General features: G+C 44.4%; 2 protein-coding genes across 2 annotated transcripts; one reads left to right on the top strand and one right to left on the bottom strand.

Annotated features, from left to right (window-relative positions):
* Positions 1-3,345: 3,345 nt before the first annotated feature.
* Positions 3,346-4,192, bottom strand: LOC119654745 (trypsin delta-like). The gene has a single exon (XM_038060276.1). It carries the CDS (start codon positions 4,170-4,172, stop codon positions 3,429-3,431), a length of 744 nt encoding a protein of 247 aa, XP_037916204.1. The 5' UTR covers positions 4,173-4,192; the 3' UTR covers positions 3,346-3,428.
* Positions 4,193-9,807: 5,615 nt separating this feature from the next.
* LOC119655810 (trypsin delta-like) lies at positions 9,808-10,610 on the top strand. The gene has a single exon (XM_038061911.1). The coding sequence runs from the start codon at positions 9,837-9,839 to the stop codon at positions 10,578-10,580; it is 744 nt and encodes a 247-aa protein (XP_037917839.1). The 5' UTR covers positions 9,808-9,836; the 3' UTR covers positions 10,581-10,610.
* The last annotated feature ends 10,933 nt before the right edge of the window (positions 10,611-21,543 follow it).

Below are 21,543 nucleotides of genomic sequence, written 5' to 3'. Positions count from 1 at the left end.
ACTCTTCATTGCAAAGGAGCAATGAAGGCGGTCCTGTCCATAAAAAACAAAAAGCACCTGGACCGGATGGAATTCCCAGGGAAGTGTTCAAAATTCGAATGTAAATACAAGCCGGACCTGTCACTCATTAAGAAAGTGATCCAAGCGGTAAAACTGGCTGGGCTGGAAAATCGTGTCCTTACTCCAGGCTACCTATTTCGGATGTTGAGGGACTATTTAAAGAATCGTGCTCTAAACTACGAGGCCCTGGAAGGACGGTGCTAAATGAAGGTAACATCGGGGGCGGCTCAGAGATCTATCCTTAGTTCGCACCTTTGGAATGCCTTATACGACCCGAGATGCCAGATAAATCCCATCTATATGGGTGGTGTTGCGGCACTGGTTACCGCAGGCACGGTTGAGTAAGCTCAGCGCAGACTGGGAATAGTGATGCGGGAGTAAGTAGATGGATGGCTGAGCATACATTCTCCCTAGGTCTAGAGAAAACTGAAGCCAATTTGCTGACCAAGGAGAGGGTTCCCACAAATCCTCCCAATCCAAGTTGATGAAACCACGGTTTTGTCGAAGCCGGCGGTGAAATACGTGGGCATGAAGACACGAAGATGAGCTTCTTCTAGCAGATTCGCAACTCCGCAGACAAGGTTCCGGCTAGGATGTTTGCGATTTTCCGGCTAATGTCCAACGTTGGAGGTCGTTTACCCAACAGGCGTCGTTTGCTGATGAGCACGGCTCAGCCCGCCCTCTTTTACGGTTTCGAAATTCGGGGTGACTCCCTCAGTAAGGAAATATACTCTAAGCGCCTAGTGCAAGTACAAAGACGAAGGACGCCACGAGTTGCGTCCACTTATCGTACCGGCTTGGAGTCAGCTGTAATGGTGATAGCGGGAATTATTCCGGTAGCTCTCCATGTTGCCGAGCAGAGGCTTATATACCTCACAAAAGACGAGGGAAGTATGGAAGTTGTTGCTTGCGAAGTGAGAGCTACTCTTTGTGCATAGCAGCCATCATGGCAAACAGAGTCGAGAGGTAGACGGACTACGCATTTCATAAAGGACGTTCGGCCGTGATTCAATCAAAGAACGGTGAGCTTAATTGTTGCCTAACTCAGCTGCTTACCGGACACTGTTATTTTTAATCTTATTTATAGACTGTCGGGAAATCACCTCGTCTGATTTTGTTTGTTACAGAGACGTGATGGATGATGCTTGGCACACCTTTTTCTTCTGCAGAGGGTGGGAGGTCCATCGCCATCACCTTTCAATTGTGTCTTGTATCATAATTGAGGCTATGCTGCAGCGCGAAGGCACGCAAGGTGGCACGTTACGTTTAAGGCATTCTTAAGATAAACAAGGGGGAGATGGATAGGAGGGATGACAAGGTAGCTGAGGCTTCCTGAATCCACGGGGTTAGGTGCAAATGAATAGTTTGTTTTATTAACCTTTGAAGGTTTGATAATGCCTCCTGTTATTTAACGACGGTTTGACTTGATCACTGCCATGATTTGGCCATCGTCAATCTCGCTGGGTCGTCCTGACTAAAGAACATCAGCACTCGGACAAGCTGGCCTCCTCGGACATGCTAGCCTAACTTCGTTCAAACCTCGTCAGGTGCCAACACCAAAAGATCCTGGATTTACTTCTATTGCAGCTGGAGACATTCACGGCAAGGAGGTTCTGGTTCTGATACCTAACACCGTGTTGCAGGGCTGGCTGCAAATTCTCCGCATGCAGTGTCCGATTGGATCGCGGATGGTATGCTGTGGTCCGATTATGTTTGAAACCGAAAAGCTTTCCGAGCTCCTACAATGTTGAGATGCATGGTGTATAAGTCCTTTATTGAATATGCCAACTTCCTTCTTAGTATACCTAGGGACTTTCCACTCTGGCATGCAATGGCCCATGTTCCAATAATCAGGGTTCTCGTTCATGGACTGCCAAAAATATTTGCTAGAGACTAGCTGGTTCATTGTCCGAATGCCAAGGTGCGCAAGATTATGCACTGATTTTCATAAGGAAAGCGGGAGGAATATATGGGCTAGGTCCCTTTCCGGAGGTCTCGTAGAAGATTGAAGAAGAACATCCGTCGAAATTGGGAACTCCTTGACCGTGTTATTGGAGTCCGACTCTAGAGAGAACTGCATCATCCTTCTGGGCTACAGCGATTATTGAAAAATCGATTGCGGCGGGATGTTGATTTCTGAGACCTGGGATAAAGCATCGGTGGCTGTCTGAAGTAAACTAGCTTATGAAGGTGAGGTGCCGAAGTTCGCGAGGTGATGCTTTGCCAGGGTTTTGCCATAATGTTGACGTGTGATTTTTATTGTCCGTGAACAAGGTGAACGACCTGCCGCTAATGGAAACACGGACGTATTGAATGATTAGGTTGTGCGGGATTCAACTGGTTCGAGAAAGAAACTTAATGGTTGCTAGCTTTGGTTCACCTTCTGGTTGGGAACAGTGCTTACTGGCCTGTATGAGGCATAGATGAACACGGCTAGGGGTGCATCTTGTTGGGAGAATGCCTGAAACGTGGCGTCCACGAGCTGCGGCATGATGGTCTCAAACGTCCGGAGGGCTTCCAATTGCCAACCGGGGAGTTTATCGGTTTTTTTGAGGAGGGCGGGCGGGGGGGAGGGGTTATTGAAGTGACAATTGGGTTTCCGATACAATGAAGGTGGCATTGGGGGTGCTGAAGAGTCCTTAATCAAGTGCTGCGCCGTAACACGGCAAGATGTTGCAAAGAGGACTCATGGATACCCTGATAGTGATCTTAGTTGGCGAAATTGAGATACAAAATTGTGGCGTTTGAGAGTGAGTACTATTGTTACCCAGATGCGAAGCTTCAATAGCAACCACTTTATCGGGTGTTTTCGAACCGCATGTAAGTCGTCCGCTTTTTCTATTTAGAAACACAAGATACATGTGAATTGACTCCCTTGATAACGCGGTAGTTAATAGATAAATTGGTGGTAGAAACGCAATGGTAGAATTAGAATTATGAGTTAGATTCAACCCTAGATCTGATATTGATGTAGATACCTTAACAGGCCTGTCTAGGAGAGAAGGGCTTGAACTAAAAAAACTTAATAGAGTTGGATTAATTATTAAATTTTGACGAGATAACAAACACCTTTACCACGCGGTAGCCTACCAGAACAGGTCCAACCACAAAAGCGGATGCAAGTATTCATGACGCAACCCGGATTCTATCTCGGGGTGCGGGATCGAGCGGTTGATGATCAACCAACTCGGTCACATAACTTACACTGGTGGTGTTTGCAAGTGAATTTAAATGCAATTTACAATGAGTATCCTCAGAAGTACAGATAAACTAAAGAAATTAATTAAATCAATTTACTTTATTTCATTTTATTCAAGAATTAAAATCAAATTTGACTAAGATGCAAGAAAGGGAGTCGATTTAACATTTTATGAGTTAGATTCGACCCAGGATTTGAAGTAGGCAACGTTGGTGTAAACACCTGGGTATCCACTACGAGCGCATCCATTACCCCATGAGACAACACCAACCAATTTTCCTCCAGAGATCAATGGGCCACCAGAGTCACCTTGGCAAGAGTCCTTACCGCCACCAGTCACACCAGCGCAGAGCATAGCAGAGGTGATCTTACCACTTCCATAGCTGGATCCACATTGACTGTTACTGATAACATTGACGGTAACAACTTGAAGGGTAGCAGCAGCGGCACCTCCTTCCTTGGTGGCACCCCATCCAGTGACGGTGACAGCGGTTCCGGCACCTGGAGCTGAGCTGGTAAGAGCGATTGGTTGGATGGATGATGAGTAGGTGAATCCACTTGAGAGGATCAAGAGGGAGATATCATTGTTGGTTGTAGAGGCACTGTAGCTTGGATGTTGACGAATGCTGGATACTTGACGAGAAACTCCTCCAGAAGTACGGGAACTGGTACCAGCAACGACGGTGAGGGATGAAGCCGATTGTCCGTTGGTGCAGTGAGCGGCAGTGATAACTACATTAGCTTTGTAGATGGAACCACCACAAATGTGGCTTCCACTCTTCCTCAAAGAAATTTGATGAGGATAGCTTTCAATGGTGGTGGCTTTGCCACCAACAATGCGGCCATCCAATTGTGGGACGAGTCCACCTGAGACACAGGCCAACAAGGCAGTTAACACTACGAAACGGAACATCTCGAGTACTTACTGAATGGTGTTTGAGCACCGCCTTTTATAGGTCTGCTCAGATTTACTGATGTCTGAAACCATTCTGTAATGATAGGTTATCATTAAATCCAAGAGATTAGGTATTATTTTGTAGAAATTATGAGTAAACTAATTACTTTTAAAAACATTTTTTATCTTAATCTTAATAATAAAAGATGGAAGTAGGTTTTGATTTCAACATTTGATAGGTGGCTAACTTTCCTAAAAGTATTAATTAAAAGTAAAAATCATTGGAATGGATTATTTTTGTCTGTTGAAAGTATTACCGGTTGTATGATTTATGTGAGTAAAGTTTGATGTTTTACCTACAAAGGTAAAGGTATTTACATTGAGGAAAACAAAAGTAAATAAATGTTCCTTGGAAGGATTACATATATTCATATTAGCCTCGTAGTGAAGTTGGCCAGTTTCGGCTATGTAGTGTGAAAAACTGACTTACATTTTGTAGATATAATACTTGTAATCTTGCTCCGCTGTTCTGGCAATAGCCTGATCCCACCACAACCGCCCAGCAATGATTCGCTCTCAAAATGGACACTCACGGCAAAAATTGAAAGGGCGATGTCCGAAAAAGAATACGCCTTAGGCGCATTCATGGACATCGAAGGTGCCTTCAGTTATGCCTCATTCGCGGCAATTTTTGATGCGGCAAGACAGCATGGAATCGAACCGCTGCTAATCAGTTGGATCCTTCACATGCTAGAGTGGAGAAAAATCTACATATTGGTCGGTCAGAAGTCTATTAACTTCGCTATTTTGCTAGGCCGGTTAGTCCCATACGCCCAGAACATCATTGGCCCATACCAAAGAGGCTTCACTCCAGGCAAATCAGCAACAGATCAGATTTTCTCTCTGCGGTAAGCGATGGAAAAACTGTTGGAATATGGACACCAGTTGCACCATCTATTCATCGACTTTAGAGCCGCCTATGAAAGCATAGCCAGGGTAAAACTGTACACGGCCATGAGAGAATTCGATTCCCGACGAAATTGATAAGACTGACTAGGCTGACCCTGACCGAAGTGCGAGGCCAGATAAAAGCAGCAGGATCGCTTTCGAGACCATTCGACATCAACAACGGTCTACGGCAAGGGGATGCCCTATCACGCGTCCTCTTTAACCTGGCCCTCGAGAAAGTGATCAAGTGATGCTGAAGTAAATGCGAGGGGTACGTTCCTCTTTAAGTCCACCCAACTGTTGACCTATTCTGACGATATCGACATCATGAGAAGAACGACCCGAGACATACAAACTGCCTTCATCCATATCGAGCAGGCAAGACAAAATATATGGTGGCAACATCAGAGATCTTTCATTTGATACCCAACATGACTGTATTCGATGAAAAAAAATTGTAGACCTCCTTTTGCATGTATGGGGACCTAAGACAGACCCTTGTGGAACTCCGCATGTCTGCGCAGATTCCTATCGATTAGGAATCTGCGCAGCGAATCAGATGAAGGAATGAAATTATACCAAATGACATGCGTTGACTGGTGTGGCCTCCATTGGTTTCGTGGACGATTTTGGTGTGATGGTTGTTGCACGCCTTCTCGAAGAATTCGAGTTTTATGCAGATGAAGCAGTCTATGAGATTAAATCCTGGTTAGATAATGCTGGTCTACAGCTCGCAGAGCGTAAGGCGGAAATAGTACTTATTACTGAGCGGAGAAAATGCAGTTCCATGAGGATAAAAACTGGAACGCAAACAATTCATTCCAAGCCTGCGCTTAAGTACTTAAGCGTAATGATTGACCAGAAGCTAAACTTCAGATTGCATGTGGAGGGTGCAGCAACCAAGGTATATAACATCGGAGGACTCGTTGCGAGAATACTACCAAATATAGGTAGTCCAAGGCCGAGCCGTCAAATCCTTATTTCGAAGGTGGTCACTTCGATCCTACTGAATGCAGCCCCAGTATGAGCAATATATATAGCAAACAAGAAAAAGATTGGAGCTGCGTATCGCATAAGTACTCCGAACATGTTGCGCTAACAGAACAATAACCAATGAAGCAACTTGCGTGATAGCAGGAATGTTTCCAATTGAGATTCCAACGAAAGAAATATGATACAACGACTTTACAATCGAGCGTGTCTCATCGGAGAATCCCCTTTCCATCGCCGAAAGTTCGCACGAACTGAAACTGTCCCGGAATGGCAGGAGAAGTGGGGCGATTCAGAAAAAGGCCGCTGGACTCATAAAATCATATGGGATATCCGAAAATGGATCGAGCGACCCCACGGTGAGGTAGGTTTCGACCTAACTCAATTCTTGAGCAGACATGGAGGCTATCGAGCATATATGTATCGATTTGGGCGTGATGATTCGCTATATTGCCCAAAGTGTCCAAATATTGCAGAGGACGCAGGACACATCTTTTTTCATTGCCCCAGATTCGAAGCCCAAAGGGCTACATTAGAAGCTACAACCGCGGAGCACTTTACACCCGAAAATATAATGGAACTTAGGGTGAAAGGAAAGGAGATATGGACCGAAATCGAAAAGGTGATTGCAGCCATCGGAAAGAAGTTTAGGCAGGAAGAAGTCATTCGAAAGAAGGTACGCGAGAGAAACACGAATATTAACATGAGGCCAAAATAAATTCTGATCCAGCCCCGCAACGTAATTCCAAATGCGAGTCCTGCGGGGAGAGTGGAAGGAGGAGGAAGTGATTTTAGTGGGTAAGAGTCCCACATAACCGGGTGGCAGGAGCCCTTGGTAGCTTTTGAAGCTTTTCACCGGCAAAAAAAAAGACAGACCTTTTTGCGAACAAAACCTTGAAAAAGTTTTTCTCAATATAGATCGTCGCTAGATTTCATCCTTTTTCTTCCAGCTCTTTATAAAGAGTGGTTCATGGTATAGGAAAGTATCCACATTTACGAGATTCCACTGACTCATATCATATGTTCTTTGCATGGGTTCTTTTACATAGTCCGGATCATAAGTTTCGTTTTCATTCTCATAAAAGATAAGCATTATTATTATTATTCTCTTAAGGGAAAGTCTCACCGGGTCCTTGAAGAACTATTGTGCCCCTTTTACTGGTTATAGTGTACCTATTGATCATAGTATCTCAAGCAGGCCTGTAACCCTTAGGAACTTTAGTATGTTCCCCACTTCTAGATGTTTCAGCTTTGCATCTGGTATTAAGTGTTCTCCCAGATGTATCGACCTACTTTGCACAAGTGCCGGACACTGTCCCAGGACGTGTATAGAGGTTTCGTAACACTCCTCACAAAACCTGCAGGCAGTGTCCGTAGATATCGCTAGCTTTCCTAGGTGATAGTTCAGCCGACAATGACCAGTGAGAATTTCCACTATGATTCGGAGGTTCTTCATTTCTTGGATTCACAGCCATGAAACCTTTTCCGATTCCACAGAAAGCCTAAAGGCGTCCCTGATCCCTTCTTGGCTAGTTCGTCCGCTGCCTCGTTGCCTTCTAACCCAGCATAGCCTGGACGCCAAATTATCCAGACCTGGTTGGACGAGCCTAGTGTATTCAGTCTCTCAAGGCATTCCTACACCAGTTTAGAGTTCACCTGGTTGGACCTAAGTGCCTTGATCGCTGCTTGGCTATCGGTGAGAAGAGGTGAGAGAACCTAATTGCTGAAGCTTTGTAATGATTCAATATGTGTATCACAAAGTAGACTGGTGAAGCAGTAACATAATCTTCCGATAGCAAACTATATGGAATTTTATGACCCAGCCTTACACCAGCTCTGCTAGGCGGTAATTATGTCTACAGCTCCTATGCTCCTCCTAGTCTTATTTTGACAGGTTGAAGGACAGCCTACTCTCACGACTTGTCATGACCAGCAAAGACCCAAAGAAGCGGAGTTTATTGTTAGATTTTGGTTAGTTGGATATAGTACGAGCCAATAAGATTGATATAAATATGTATGTAGCTAGAAGGCGGGTCTGGTTCAATTATTAGTGTTACACAGGTTTATAATATGCCCCAAGCGCTCCAATGGGGATAACCTTCCCAGTGTTTATTAGGAAATTATATTCCAGCTAACGAGGGAATCTCTAAGAACTTCGCAAGACCCAAAAAAGAGAGATCGAGAAATTGTTCAGCCAAAGCGACGAACAAGCACAGTTTGGTAGAGTTATGCTTAAATCTGGTAGCACCAAAAAGAGAACTTTATACAGCATAAAATGGGATTCAATGTCAGGAGGATCTGACTGTCGGGGAAACGGTGAATTGCCTAACCTTTGCTCATTGTCAAGACGTCGATAGGTAAGACCGATTAAGAAATAGAGAAGAAGAACAAGGGAGGGAGCGATCGTGCCTGCTGCGAGAAAATTTTGGCATGAGGCCTTATATTTAGAATTATAGTTACTAAATATGACAGTAGCAACCGTTGTAGTGTCCGCGGCTTTGAGACATTGGCTACATGTTCTTTGCCTTGTTCAGAGACAATCTAACCGGAGAATGCATCTAAAAATATGCAATATTGCTTCGTTTTCTCCCGTCCTAACACACCTTAGCTTTTCCAATTTACTCCTCCGCCCCCTTATCAACATGCGTGGGAGGGACAAGAGGGAATCCTCTCTGTAATATTTCTTGTACATTGATCATCTTCCCGAAAAACTTATTAATTTTGGGAAAATACCCTCTTTTCAAGAAACCGTAAGTTTTTATGAAGAAGTAACCATTATGGGTTTTTAGCGAGAATAGAAAGATGAGACCTTCTTATCCTTTCTCTCTTAGACTCCTCCCCTTCCGGTGGTGGGGCTGGAAAATCAAACATTACCGATATGATATCATAGCAGTGCCATTGCATTTGCAGTGCCTTAACTTTCTGAGTTTTACACCCACAACGTGAAGATGCTAAGGGTTTGACGTGAGTACTTGTTAGGTAGGCATACTCTCACGGTCCTCTTCGAACCCGGATTGATTTGGTGACCATAAAAAGACCTCCTGACCAGTACCATGGTACTGGCTTTTACTGAGTGTTCATACCAGTGGATGCGAGGCCTATTTAATAACTCTGCTGCAACTAAGGAATACAGTGCCCGAGTTATATAGTACAATTCCGATCCGGAGTCCCCACAAGGAGGCCAACTGTAAATGGCCGGGCGGGAACATATCCTGATGGTATCAAGTAACTTCCAATGAGGTTTCTCATCAAGAGCCACTTCAGATGATTATCTTGCAGACTCGAGTCTTATCGCCCTCTTCGAATACGTGCAGGCGGTAAAAACGAAAGGACAATTGTATCATTAGACTGGTTTCCTTCTTCCAATACCTAAAAAGATCCGCTGGTTATGCAAATATACGCAGGCAGAACAACATCTTTCGAACTTTCCTTACGTAAATCGCACAACCGATAACACTTGCAGACAAAAATAATCTACATATTTCAAAGACTTTTAATTAATATTTTTAAAAAAGTTTGCTACCTATCAATTCTTCAAATCAAAACCTACTTCCATCTTTTATTATTAAGATTAAGATAAAAAAAATGTTTAAAAGTAATTACTTTACTCATAACTTCTACAATAAAATACCTAATCTCTTGGATTTAATGATAACCTATCATTGCAGAATAGTTTCAGACATCAGTAAATCTGAGCGGACCTATAAAAGGCGGTGCTCAAACACCATTCAGTAAGTACTCGAGATGTTCCGTTTCGTAGTGTTAACTGCCTTGTTGGCTTGTGTCTCAGGTGGACTCGTCCCACAATTGGATGGCCGCATTGTTGGTGGCAAAGCCACCACCATTGAAAGCTATCCTCATCAAATTTCTTTGAGGAAGAGTGGAAGCCACATTTGTGGTGGTTCCATCTACAAAGCCAATGTAGTTATCACTGCCGCTCACTGCACCAACGGACAATCGGCATCCTCTCTCACCGTTGTTGCCGGTACCAGTTCCCGTACTTCAGGAGGAGTTTCTCGTCAAGTATCCAGCATTCGTCAACATCCAAGCTACAGTGCCTCTACAACCAACAATGATATTTCCCTCTTGATCCTCTCAAGTGGATTCACCTACTCATCATCCATCCAACCAATCGCTCTTACCAGCTCAGCTCCAGGTGCCGGAACTGCTGTCACCGTTACTGGATGGGGAGCCACCAAGGAAGGAGGTGCCGCTGCTGCTACCCTTCAAGTTGTTACCGTCAATGTTATCAGCAACAGTCAATGCGGATCCAGCTATGGAAGTGGAAAGATCACTTCTGCTATGCTCTGCGCTGGTGTGACTGGTGGCGGTAAGGACTCTTGCCAAGGTGACTCTGGTGGCCCATTGATCTCTGGAGGAAAATTGGTTGGTGTTGTCTCATGGGGTAATGGATGCGCTCGTAGTGGATACCCAGGTGTTTACACCAACGTTGCCTACTTCAAATCCTGGGTCGAATCTAACTCATAAAATGTTAAATCGACCCCCTTTCTTGCATTTTGCAAAAATTTGATTTTAATTCTTGAATAAAATGAAATAAAATAAATTGATTTTACCTAACCTGCTCAATCTATTTGTACTTTATCCTAACCATAAATTGTCTTTGTGCTGGCCTGCAAATGTCGCTGGTTCTTTTTATGTCTAGCTTTGTTTGTTAAGCTCTGGTAGTGTATTGACCTCAAAAAAAAAAAAAAAATGTGGGGGTGGGGCGGCATGAGGTAACGCATACTCTATCCAGGTATCTCCATTGAATTTGATTCATAACTCTTCAAAATCTACTTTTCTGTATTTACCAATAATTGGTGGGAATCGTAAATAGAATCTTCCGCCTGGGATTGCAGTAGTTTATAAAACAATCGACCGCTAAAACCACCCCCTCCATTGCAGACCATATTCCCGCGAAACTACCGTGAAGCGTCCGCCTAGAGAATTGTACTCTCATCAGCATTTTCACGTACTATGTCCATTACATTTTCCGGGTTATACAGGACTTCCATTATATCATGGTTGCAGCAATGTTTATAAGCTATCAATCACCCGTTGATCCATTGGTTGCGCCAAGCTTGTCACATTAGGAGGAAGAAAGATGTCATCTGCCTCACATGTAAGGTTTCCAGGATGAATTGGGGCATTATCCAGAAGAAGGACTGCTTAAGTGGAAGATCCTTGGCCCCCGGTCGTCGATATCCCTCGACCGCAGTGCCTCGGTGGTGACCAACTTGGCTACCTTGGCATATGATGCTTGTAAACGGGACAAAAGCTGAAGAAAAAGAAGGAGGTGTTCAAGCGAAGCACAACCTTACTGAGAACACCGGTAACAAGACCAAACAAAGATAAACTGAAGGCAGATTGTTGGACGACAAAAACTGTGATAACATCCACCGCATATGCTCAAGTAGTGCGCCACCAGTAGGTACTCCAGGACCAAGAAAGCGATCCATTCAAAGGAAGCTCGACAATTATGAGATCTGCACCAATGTCAAAGGCGGTAAAGGATAAGGTACAAGCAAGGTCAATAAACGCCAAAAGTGAAGGAGCGTATGAAAAGAGTAACCCTGTCGGGGCTTATAGAGAACAGAAGGAATTACCCTTCATCCAGCATAAGCACAACGTGCACCAAGCCGTAAAGAATATGTTGAGGACTATTAGAGTCCTTTATAATAGATCGCAGATGGCGGAAAAGAATACTAAGAATACGCCGAACCCTGTTGTGACAACAGTGTCACAAGCGACCCAAATGACGTCTAACCGTACTACCCTCGAATCACGGCGAAATAAACGAGTACGTGAAAAAGAGGGGGATCCTCTAAATAATCAGCAGGCGCCTAAGAGAAAAAGAGGCAGACAGGAAATTCTGAAAACCAACACTAATAGCTCGGTCAATCAGGATGGATGGACTAAAGTTACCACCAAAAAAAACTGAAATGAAAAGCAAAAGTGCGAACTCGTCCAGATGCGATCGTTATGTCCAGTAAGGGCAATCTGACCTACGTGGAGATAAGGTGAAAGGAAAAGGTGAAAGGCGATCCCGACCTAAAAGATTTGAGCGGAAATGTGAACAGAATTCGAGGAACCCAGAAAGGGGATCTCATGTTCGAGCTGAAAAGATCTAGCGTGGGCAAAACTGATGACTTTCGCACTCAAGTTGGGGAGTTGGGGAGAATGCCGCAGTGCGTGCTCAAAAACATGAGATCTATATACAATGTAAGGATCTCGTTGAAGTGACATCGAAAGGAGAAATTTGTACTGCTCTGAAGGAGCAATTCAAGTTGAAAGAATTTACCGAGGAGTCTGTTGTGGGATTACGAAAAGCCTGCGGTGGTATTCGAACGGCCAGAAAACGAGTACCACCGGAGGCAGCGCAGATGTTGTTGGCTCCCGGACGGGTTCGGATTGGATGGGTTGTCTGCCGTTTAAGAGAACAAATTTCACTAAAGAGGTAATTTAAATGCCTCATGTTTGGGCACTTTGCGAAGGCATGCACCAGCAGCGTTGATCGATCCGATCGATGCAGAAGTTGTGGAGAGAAAGGCCATTTTGCCAGAGAGTGCAATAGGGACCTCAAATGCCTATTGTGCGAAATAAAAGAGGGACAGGATAACCGACATATTGCCGGAAGTAGTAAGTGTCCGGAATTTAGGAAGGCGCTCACTGCAATGAGAAAATGAGGTTCATTCAAATAAACCTGAATCATTGCAGGGTCGCTCAGGATTTACTTGAGCAGACCATGTTCGATCCTGAGATGGAAATTTCCATCGTAAGTGAACCGTATAGAAACCGTGACGGTGGCATATGGGTCACAGATTCGACTAGTGGAGCGGCGATATGAGGCTGCGGTCGATAGGCCATACAATGTACTGTAAGTCAAGCAGCCAGTGGCTTTGTGTGGGCGAAAGTGATGTATATATACAGCTGCTACGCCCTACCAAGTTAGACACTGTCTAAATTCGAGGAAATGCTTGCTAATCTTGCTCTCGACGCAAGGGGATGAAGTCCAAAGGTGATTGCTGGTGATTTCAATGCTTGTGCCCTTGAGTGGGGAAGCAGAAAATCAAATGTAAAGTGGCGCAGTTTATTAGAAGATTTTGCGCAGATGAACATAGTTTTGGCTAAAGGAGGTTGCTGTAAACACCTTTCAGAAAAGGGGGGGTCAGGCTCGGTTGTAGACCTCACCTTTATCAGCCCTGCACTGGCGCGTAATATGTCCTGATGCGTCAGTGAACGCTACACCCACAGCGATCACCTGGAATCTTCTTTGAGACATGTGTCGAGGCACAGGGCAAAGAGCTATAATGCCCGAAACCGAAAAAGATTTCAGGCTGTTCTGCAAAATGTTTGGATAAGCAGACCTTCATAGAAGTCTGGTTATATCAACCTGATAAAGCAGGCGCCTCTATGGAATGAGCCGTCCATGTGGCTCAATGCATCGCCAAAGCATGTGACGCGTGCATGCCTAGGAGGTGCTCATTCCCCGTGGAAGACCCAACTACTGGTGGAATGATGGATCGGCCTGCCACCAAGAGCGGCTCAGAGAGAGATAAGTAGAGTCGATCAGGGGCAAAAAGAGTGCGCCTATAAGGCAGCCTGCAAAACCCAAAACCTCGCCATCCAGCGAAGCAAGAGGAAATGCTTTAAGGAGCTCCGCTTAGAAGCGGACGTAAACCCGTGGGGGAGTGCTTATAGAATCGTGATGGGACGAGGCCGTTCATCTCCGTAGATCGCGTGTCCTACTCTCTTGCCGAAAATCATCCAGGGGTTATTCCACCAGCAAGAGGAGAGCACCGATACATTCCAACCATCTCTGAATGTGACGGCAATTCCGCCAGTCACCAGAGACGAGCTGATGGAGTTCTGCGGTAGAATAGGAGACAATAAAGCGCCGGGGCTGGACGTAGTACCGATTAAGGCCCTTAAGCTTGCCGTGAAATCCAGGCCGGACATGTTCGCAAAGTTGTTCGAAGCGTGCATGTCCAGGGGAATATTTCCAGCGGCATGGAAGCAGCAGAAGTTGGTACCTCTCTCTAAGCCTGGTAAACCTCCAGGTGAACAATCCTCATACTAACCCATATGTCTTCTGGACACTGTGGGAAAAATGTTAAACCGGGTAATCTATAGTAAATTACTCCCAGTTATTGAGAGCCAATGCGGCCTTTCAGATCGGCAGTATGGGTTCCGTAAAGCCAGATCAACTATTGATGCTATCAAATTGGCTACTGGCTTTGCCGAAGATTCAATCCACGGAAAAGATTGTACCAGCAAATACTGTTGTATTGTGTGGGATACGCTGATAACATAGCGCAATGATAATGCGAAGCCAATCTCTGCCTTATTGTAGATGAAGTAGGCTGAGAGGGCGAGATCCATAAATAGATGGTAAGAGCGGTGGGTTACAGAGGCGACGTAGTGAGATTAATCATAACCTTATCCACTTTCTCATGGGGTACGAACGATATCGCCAATACCTGCATAGGTTTAAATTGGAGACCCCACCTGACTGTCCAAATTGCGATGGAGTCCCAGGGTACCCAGAGCATATATTCTTCCACTTTCCGGTTAAGAGGGAGTCTACTGTATGTCGAAATTTGGGGAACAACTTGTTTCCTCCTTCAGTGTCGGGTGTATACAGTCATGAACTTAGGAGTTTGTCGCATCAAAACGGGGTACCACAGCACTAATTGGGTTCCTCGGAGCAGCAACTGATACCGACCTACACTTGAAACAGCCAATGGGGTTCCCTAACTTACATACAGATCCTGAGCGAATCCCCTCTGCCTGCGTGATAGTTGTCCACCAAGATTATTCAATAATTGATGCGACGTCGGCGGAGTAAACTGTAACCCAGTGTCTGCCACTTAAAAACATCTGATGGCCACCAATGTTTGCATTATGACCCGGTGTCATTATATCCCAGAAATCTCAGCCCATGACCGACCGATAACCCGTTCAATCCTAATGGTCCTTCTAATTGTTTCCAAAAAACGCCACCCGATAAATTTCTTCTAAATATTAACTTAAAAACAGCTACATGGTTCTTATCGAACTCTTCATCCCCTCCCGGATATTTTAGGTGAATACTCTCATGCCTGAATATTCAAATTGGATAGGCAGTCGAAAAATTTGTCAATCTCGATCAAGAAAGACGCAGATCTCTCGCCCGAAAACGACGGAACAACCTTTAGGACCATATCCGTCACTCTCTCATATACCTCGGTCCCTAAGTTAACTATATCTTTACTGTTTTTCACTAGTTCAAGATCACCTCCACTTTTGTGCACCTTAACGTGGTTCTTCTGAACTCTTGATCTACTTTCACGAGAATCTATATCCCAATTATCCGATTTTTCTTCCCTAAGCTGAGTTTCAAAGTTGCCTACAATCGAAATTTGTGTTTGGGAACATAAGGGAGTCCTGAGTACGCCATCCATTTAATGGCAGACCAGGCCAAGTGGAAAGAAACTTTCTTTCTCTATTTCTGACCCACGGGATTCCCATTCTAGGCTGGAACCCAAGTACTTACTAAAATAAAAGACGGTTTCATCCAGGACAGAGGCAGCTCATGAGATGCTGCCTCAATTCTGCCCTGGGAGCAACGTGACCGAAGGGGTTAAAAGGTATGGGGCTGAACCCGATCGAGGCAAATCCAAGTTTGTGCTTAGCAAGGTCAAGGAGTCCTGAGTCCGCCATCTACTTGATACCAGACCTAGCCAATTGGGCTCTTTCTCTGTTTCTGACCCACGGACCGCTCGTTCTGGGCTGCAACCTAAGTTTTTACAAAAGTAGGTTTCGTCCACGGCAAAGACGACTCATCAGAGGCAGGGTCTGATGTGTGACCTCTGCCCTCCGTCAATCCCTACGGTATAATCTAGCTGTCTAACATTTTCTTCTTTCCCAACTAATTCTTTTTTCAATCTTCCCTTTTTTTGCATAACCCTCTTCATCAGCCTCATCAATAACACATCGACTTCCTCATGAGCACTCAAATTTTCTTCAGCTACTCCTCCTGGAACACGGTAAATGCACAATATTCGCTTCTAAAAGAAACCAAGAATCAGATCGAATCCCTAACGTAAAAGCGCCTGCGAAGGGCAGAATTCCCCCACAAGTAATACATCATGCTGGTCCCGCGAGTGTATGGGCCAGAGAGAGGGGATGGTTTTAGCGGACGACAATAGCCTTTTCTTCTTCATTATTTGCAAAAGCTACTGCTACTTTATCATTGCACTTAATGCTGCGTAAGTGATAAGCTTACTGTAGCGGCAAAGTACAAAGATGAACATAAACATCCATGACGAACCGAGATTCGAAAGTAGGACAATGAGATCGTGAGGATGACGCTTAATCGCAACTCCCACTGCACCATTATTGATTGACTCGAACTTTGTATCGGTATACCCAAAACTAGGTGAGATACGTGTGGTTGCTACTAGATAAATTGGTAATAGATACACAAAATTAGAGTGTTAAGACTTATGAATTAGATTCAACCCAAGATTTGAACTTGATCACCTTAGTGATGAGATAAATACACCACTTTTTGCCTTTGGTTGTTTTTTTTGGTGGACTGCACACATCATGTGTAACATTTGACCCCAACACGATTATTTCTACTATCTGCTGAATGAGGCTGGAGCCACGCTTTTATAGGTTTGCCGAGGTTTGCTGACGTCTGAAACTATTTTTCGATAGATAGGTTATCATTAAATCTAAGGGATTAGGTTTCTTATTATAGAAGTTCTGAATTAACGGATTACTTTTGAAAATATTTTCATTTTTTATCTTATTAATAAAAGGTAGAACTACATTCTGGTTTTAACAATGCGTGCTTAGCTAATTATTCTAAAAATATTAATTAAAAATAGAAAACGATAACAACAAAGAACCTGGAGATGAAGCATCAACAAATGATGTTCACATCTACCTCAAGAACGTTATCATTGGTGCAGCCACAAATATACTTGGCCCCAGTTGCAACTTCATGAACTAATGTTTATGGGCGGCGTGCCAATGCCTCATGATTGGCAACGAGGCATAAGTTGTCCTATACGTAGAAAGGGAGATATTGAGCAGTGCAGCAATTATAGTGGTATCACGTTGCTGATTACCATTTATGTATAAGATATTCTCCTCTGTCTTGCTAGGCTGGATAGCTCCATACGTCAGAACATCAGAGAGAGGCTTCACTCCATGCAAATCAGCAACAGATCAGATTTACCACGTCCGGCAAGCGATGGAAAATCTGTTGGAATATGACCATCAGTTGCACCATCTTTTCATCGACTTCAAGGCTAACTCCTCTTCTTTTTCTTTAGCCTTTGTCTCATTCACAAGCGGGGTCGGTTCATCGTGATCGCTTGCGCCATTTTTTTCTATTGAAGGTCTGATTTGGAGGCAGTCGTGAGCGCGTCAAGTCGCCGTCGTTTTGGACGGCCTTTTGGTCGAAGATGTCTCTCTCGCAATTTTTTCAAGATGGGCGCTACCTAATATCGATGGCGGATACCCTCATTCCAAATGCACTCAATGCGTGTTATGCCACTAGTTCAACGTAACATCTTCATCTCCATTACCACGAGACGCCGTTCATTGCTTTTTATAGTCGGTCAACACTCAATACCATAGTGGGCGACAAGGGGGACGACATTGCAGTAAATCCTAGATTTGAGACGTTCGTTGATAGTTCGATCAGAAAGAACCCACTTCATCCAGGTTACACTAACGCATTAAGTCATTTTCTAACGCTGTTCTCCATCGACTGATAGCATTGACCCGAGATATTTAAATCGTCACTTCCACTGACAGCGATAGCGCCTGTTTCATGGAGATCGGTTTTCAAAGATTCAATTTTATTCAGATTCAATCTGAGACCGTGTAGCATGAGGCGTTCATTACATTTTTGGACAAGTTGTTCGAGATCGTTTCGGCCATTAGACGCTAGGAAAACATCATCTGCATAAAGCAGTGTACAGAGGACTGGACTTTGGATATCTAGAAGAAAAACAAAGAGGAGTAGTGAGACGGTGCTTACTTGACGAACACCGATAGAGACAAGAAGCGGTTTCGATGCACCCGCACATTTCGAACTTTACGGATCATGGTAGAGCAATTTAACCCACAGCCGGTCTTCTTAACCTTCTGCCAAGAGGTAGGCACATAGCCCAAAGCAAGACTTCCTAGAAGAATATTTCTTAGCAATCGTTCCAAGTGCTCCATGCTCTCTTTTAGCATTGCTCAATAGATGCTATCTATGCCAGGTGCTTTGAAGTGCTCAAAGGAAACCTTTTCATAGGTAACAACCGCTTTCGCAGTGTTCCAGTTCAACTTGCAGCCCTTGCATGTTAAAGGGGTTGCAAGAACCGTCAACTCTCTCCCTACCATTTCTCTCACGCATTCTCCCGTATGCTGTCCTTCAAGGAGGGTCTGTACCGATTCTAGTCTGGAGGAGTCCTTAGTCGCCTAGGGAGCTGTACTTTATTGCCAAGCAGAGCAGTTCATTAAACTTTGCCCAATCAGTTTTCCTAGGATTCCGTCTTTGTATTACAGACTGTTTGCCCTTGTTAGTCAGATTGAATTCTAGGTATCGGTGATCTGACGGTAAGACTTCGTCTAGCACCTGCCAGTGTCTAATCAACTCTATCACTTTCGAAGTACAGATTGTTAGGTCAATCACTTCACTTCTTCTCGGTCCCACTAATGTAAGGACGCACCCTACGTTTGCTGTCATGATACCAGCTGAAGTGATGAAATCAAATAACTTCTCTCCTCTAGCATTGCATTTGCTACCACCCCAACAAATATGTTGAGCATTCGCATCGTAACCTATTAGGAGTTCGAGACCACTTGATTCTGTATACGCTACCAGATCCCTAAGTTCTCGGTTCTGTGGAGGATGCAAAAAATCATAGGGTAAATAAGCGGAGGCAACTATGATGTCTTTCCTCTGGCCGTTAATCTGGTATTGATGATGATGATCGTAATTAAATCCTGGGAACAGAACTGTCGCAGGGTAGTTGCCTCTAACCATCTTGACATTAGAGCACAAGCTCTCGGTCTTATGGTTCTTTCATTGTGGAAAATCCTAGCCCCTTTACTGATCCAATGTCACAGATCCTATTAAATCGAACCCATGACTCTTGCACCAGAAAAATGTAGGGGCAGCCCTGTAGCTTTCTCAGTCTGGCTGCCAGAAAATAGGAGGAACCTTTGGCATGCTGCAGGTTAATTTGACCAATCTTTATGTTTTTCGACATAAACTTAGTTTAATATATAATGGAAAACTGTTAGAGGCGTATGTCGCAGTCTGGGGTTCCGCCACTGTGTGAACTATCAATGCACCGAAGATGCTGCCCTACATTGTGTGAGTCGAGTTGTTCTTCGCTCTCCAAATGGAGATGATGCTCTACAGTTTCCTGATATGATTGAATTTCAATTTATCTAGGAAAAAGTGGAGCACCATATGGTGACTTCCCCTGAGCACATTGAGACTCTTTTGGTACAGTTCGAATATCAAGCTGTTTGTAGATGTGTCCTCTCTGGTATTCATGAATTTTATCCGCAAGTCTCCGGAATCCATGCTTCCAACATGTGGATGATGTCCTCTATCTTCCTTCGTGGGCCCGGTGACCAAGATTCGATATGTTCTGTCCTGGACAGCTCACTGTTTACAATAGTGAATTTGGACTAACCGCCAGAACTCAAAGCCGGGATAACCTGATGGGGCTACTTTAAGGCAGTCTCATTAGTGCACTCCAAATGGAGAAGTCCATCGCGAAAACCTCGATTGTTAAATCTTGGCTTCGTTCCAGACTCCAGCATTTTGTTCCACTGGCATTCCCGGAGGATGGTAAGCTGTCCCTCTGACATTTTGCTATCCTTGGAGGAAACTCCTATGGCAGCAATCAAAACTGAGGCTGCAACTTGAGCATTTGTTCTCTTCCTACCCACCTTCGTGTCCATATTCCTATGGGAGTGACCATTTTGATTGAAAATTTTCTCGCTGATTTGATCAACTACCGGCACAGCAGAGTTAATCCCCCCGGGATGTATGGATGCAGGCCCTGGTGCGGAGCACAATAAAGCGTTGGCCACCACAGATGTGTTGGTCTTACGCTTCTTGCGCGCATTACTGCTGACAGAAGAGTGTGGTGCGTCGATTGTGGGTCACGCCGGGGTTATCAGTTTATCCCCACCTTCTGCTGAAGATTCCGCTTACTTGCGTTCGATTTCTCTGCCCATGTCCGTGTTTAGTCCTTTTTTGGGGACAATTTGCCAGATGTGGAGACTCTCGTAGGGATCTAGGCTCCTAACGTCGTCCGCTTCTTTCAAAATATTGGCGTTGTCCAACGACAAATGGTGTCCCTGCTCTAGTATATGTATGGCAACCGCTGACCTTATGTGTGGGTTATTCTTATTTTTAGCGGAATCGACCTCCTTCAAGTGTTCTAAGACTAAGTGTGGACTAGCCGGTTTGTTTGCCCTATATAAATGCCGCTTTTTTCCATACACTCTTAGGTATTGTTTGCTGATCGCGGTGACCCGGAATCCACGCCTTTTGATGTTCTGCGTCCGACCCGAGTAGGTTAGGGTTATCCATTGTCTAGGTTCTGTGTTCACCTTCCTCCTTGAAAGTTGCTGTCTTGAGGCCTGGCGTAGTTTCTTTTTGATACGATTTTCGGTAAGGATTCTGTTGTATCCATTTTTTTTTGGCTGTTTCCAGGATGTAGTTCATTTCTTTATTTCTTCTCTCCTCATTGAGCGGTGTTGTGAACATCCTGTGAATCCGGAAATCGTGGTTTGAAGTGCATGGAATGATTCGCTGTGTCTGGGTCGGTTCCCTGTAGATATCGAATTCACCATCCCCTCTTTCCGGAATTACTTTTAAGTCTAGGAACGATATCCCCCCTGAAGAAGGGGCCAGTTGGCTCCCGAAAAACCTATTTCTATAGATTAGATACTTTTTAGCCAATAAAAGGAAAAATATCTTCCAAGGCAATTCTTTCATTTTAAGACTTCGGCTAACAAAGTACCTCCTAATTCAAACCATATTACAGGCTCCCCCATCACGACAAGGTGGCGTCCAAAGGTGAGTTCCTTGATGAGAGTGTCAATATTTATCGTGCAGACACGTATTTGTTTTGTTCGGAAGTTCGGAGTTCGGAGTTCCGTGGGATTGAGGCACGGGATAACGATGTTTGTACCACAGAAGAAATAGACTCGACCCTAACTTTTGATCAAACTAGAAAATCTTAGCGTTCGGAGTGTCTTATTTTTGAACAAGGGGACTGCCAAAAAAGGTGAAGTCAGAATACCAGGAGTTGGAGGAAGATGGGATTTCGAACAAAGTTCTCAATAATAATCGTTGGCGCAACAATCCGTATTGGATCAAGACCTTGAAGTGTGTTAGAGCACTTCATTCAAGACCGTACCGGTACACCACAGT

This window comes from Hermetia illucens, chromosome 4, assembly GCF_905115235.1.
Source record: "Hermetia illucens chromosome 4, iHerIll2.2.curated.20191125, whole genome shotgun sequence".
In the NCBI taxonomy this organism is placed as follows: Eukaryota; Metazoa; Arthropoda; class Insecta; order Diptera; family Stratiomyidae; genus Hermetia; species Hermetia illucens.
The sequence above is the reverse complement of the archived record's forward strand: the minus strand, read 5'-3'. Positions and strand labels throughout refer to the sequence as shown.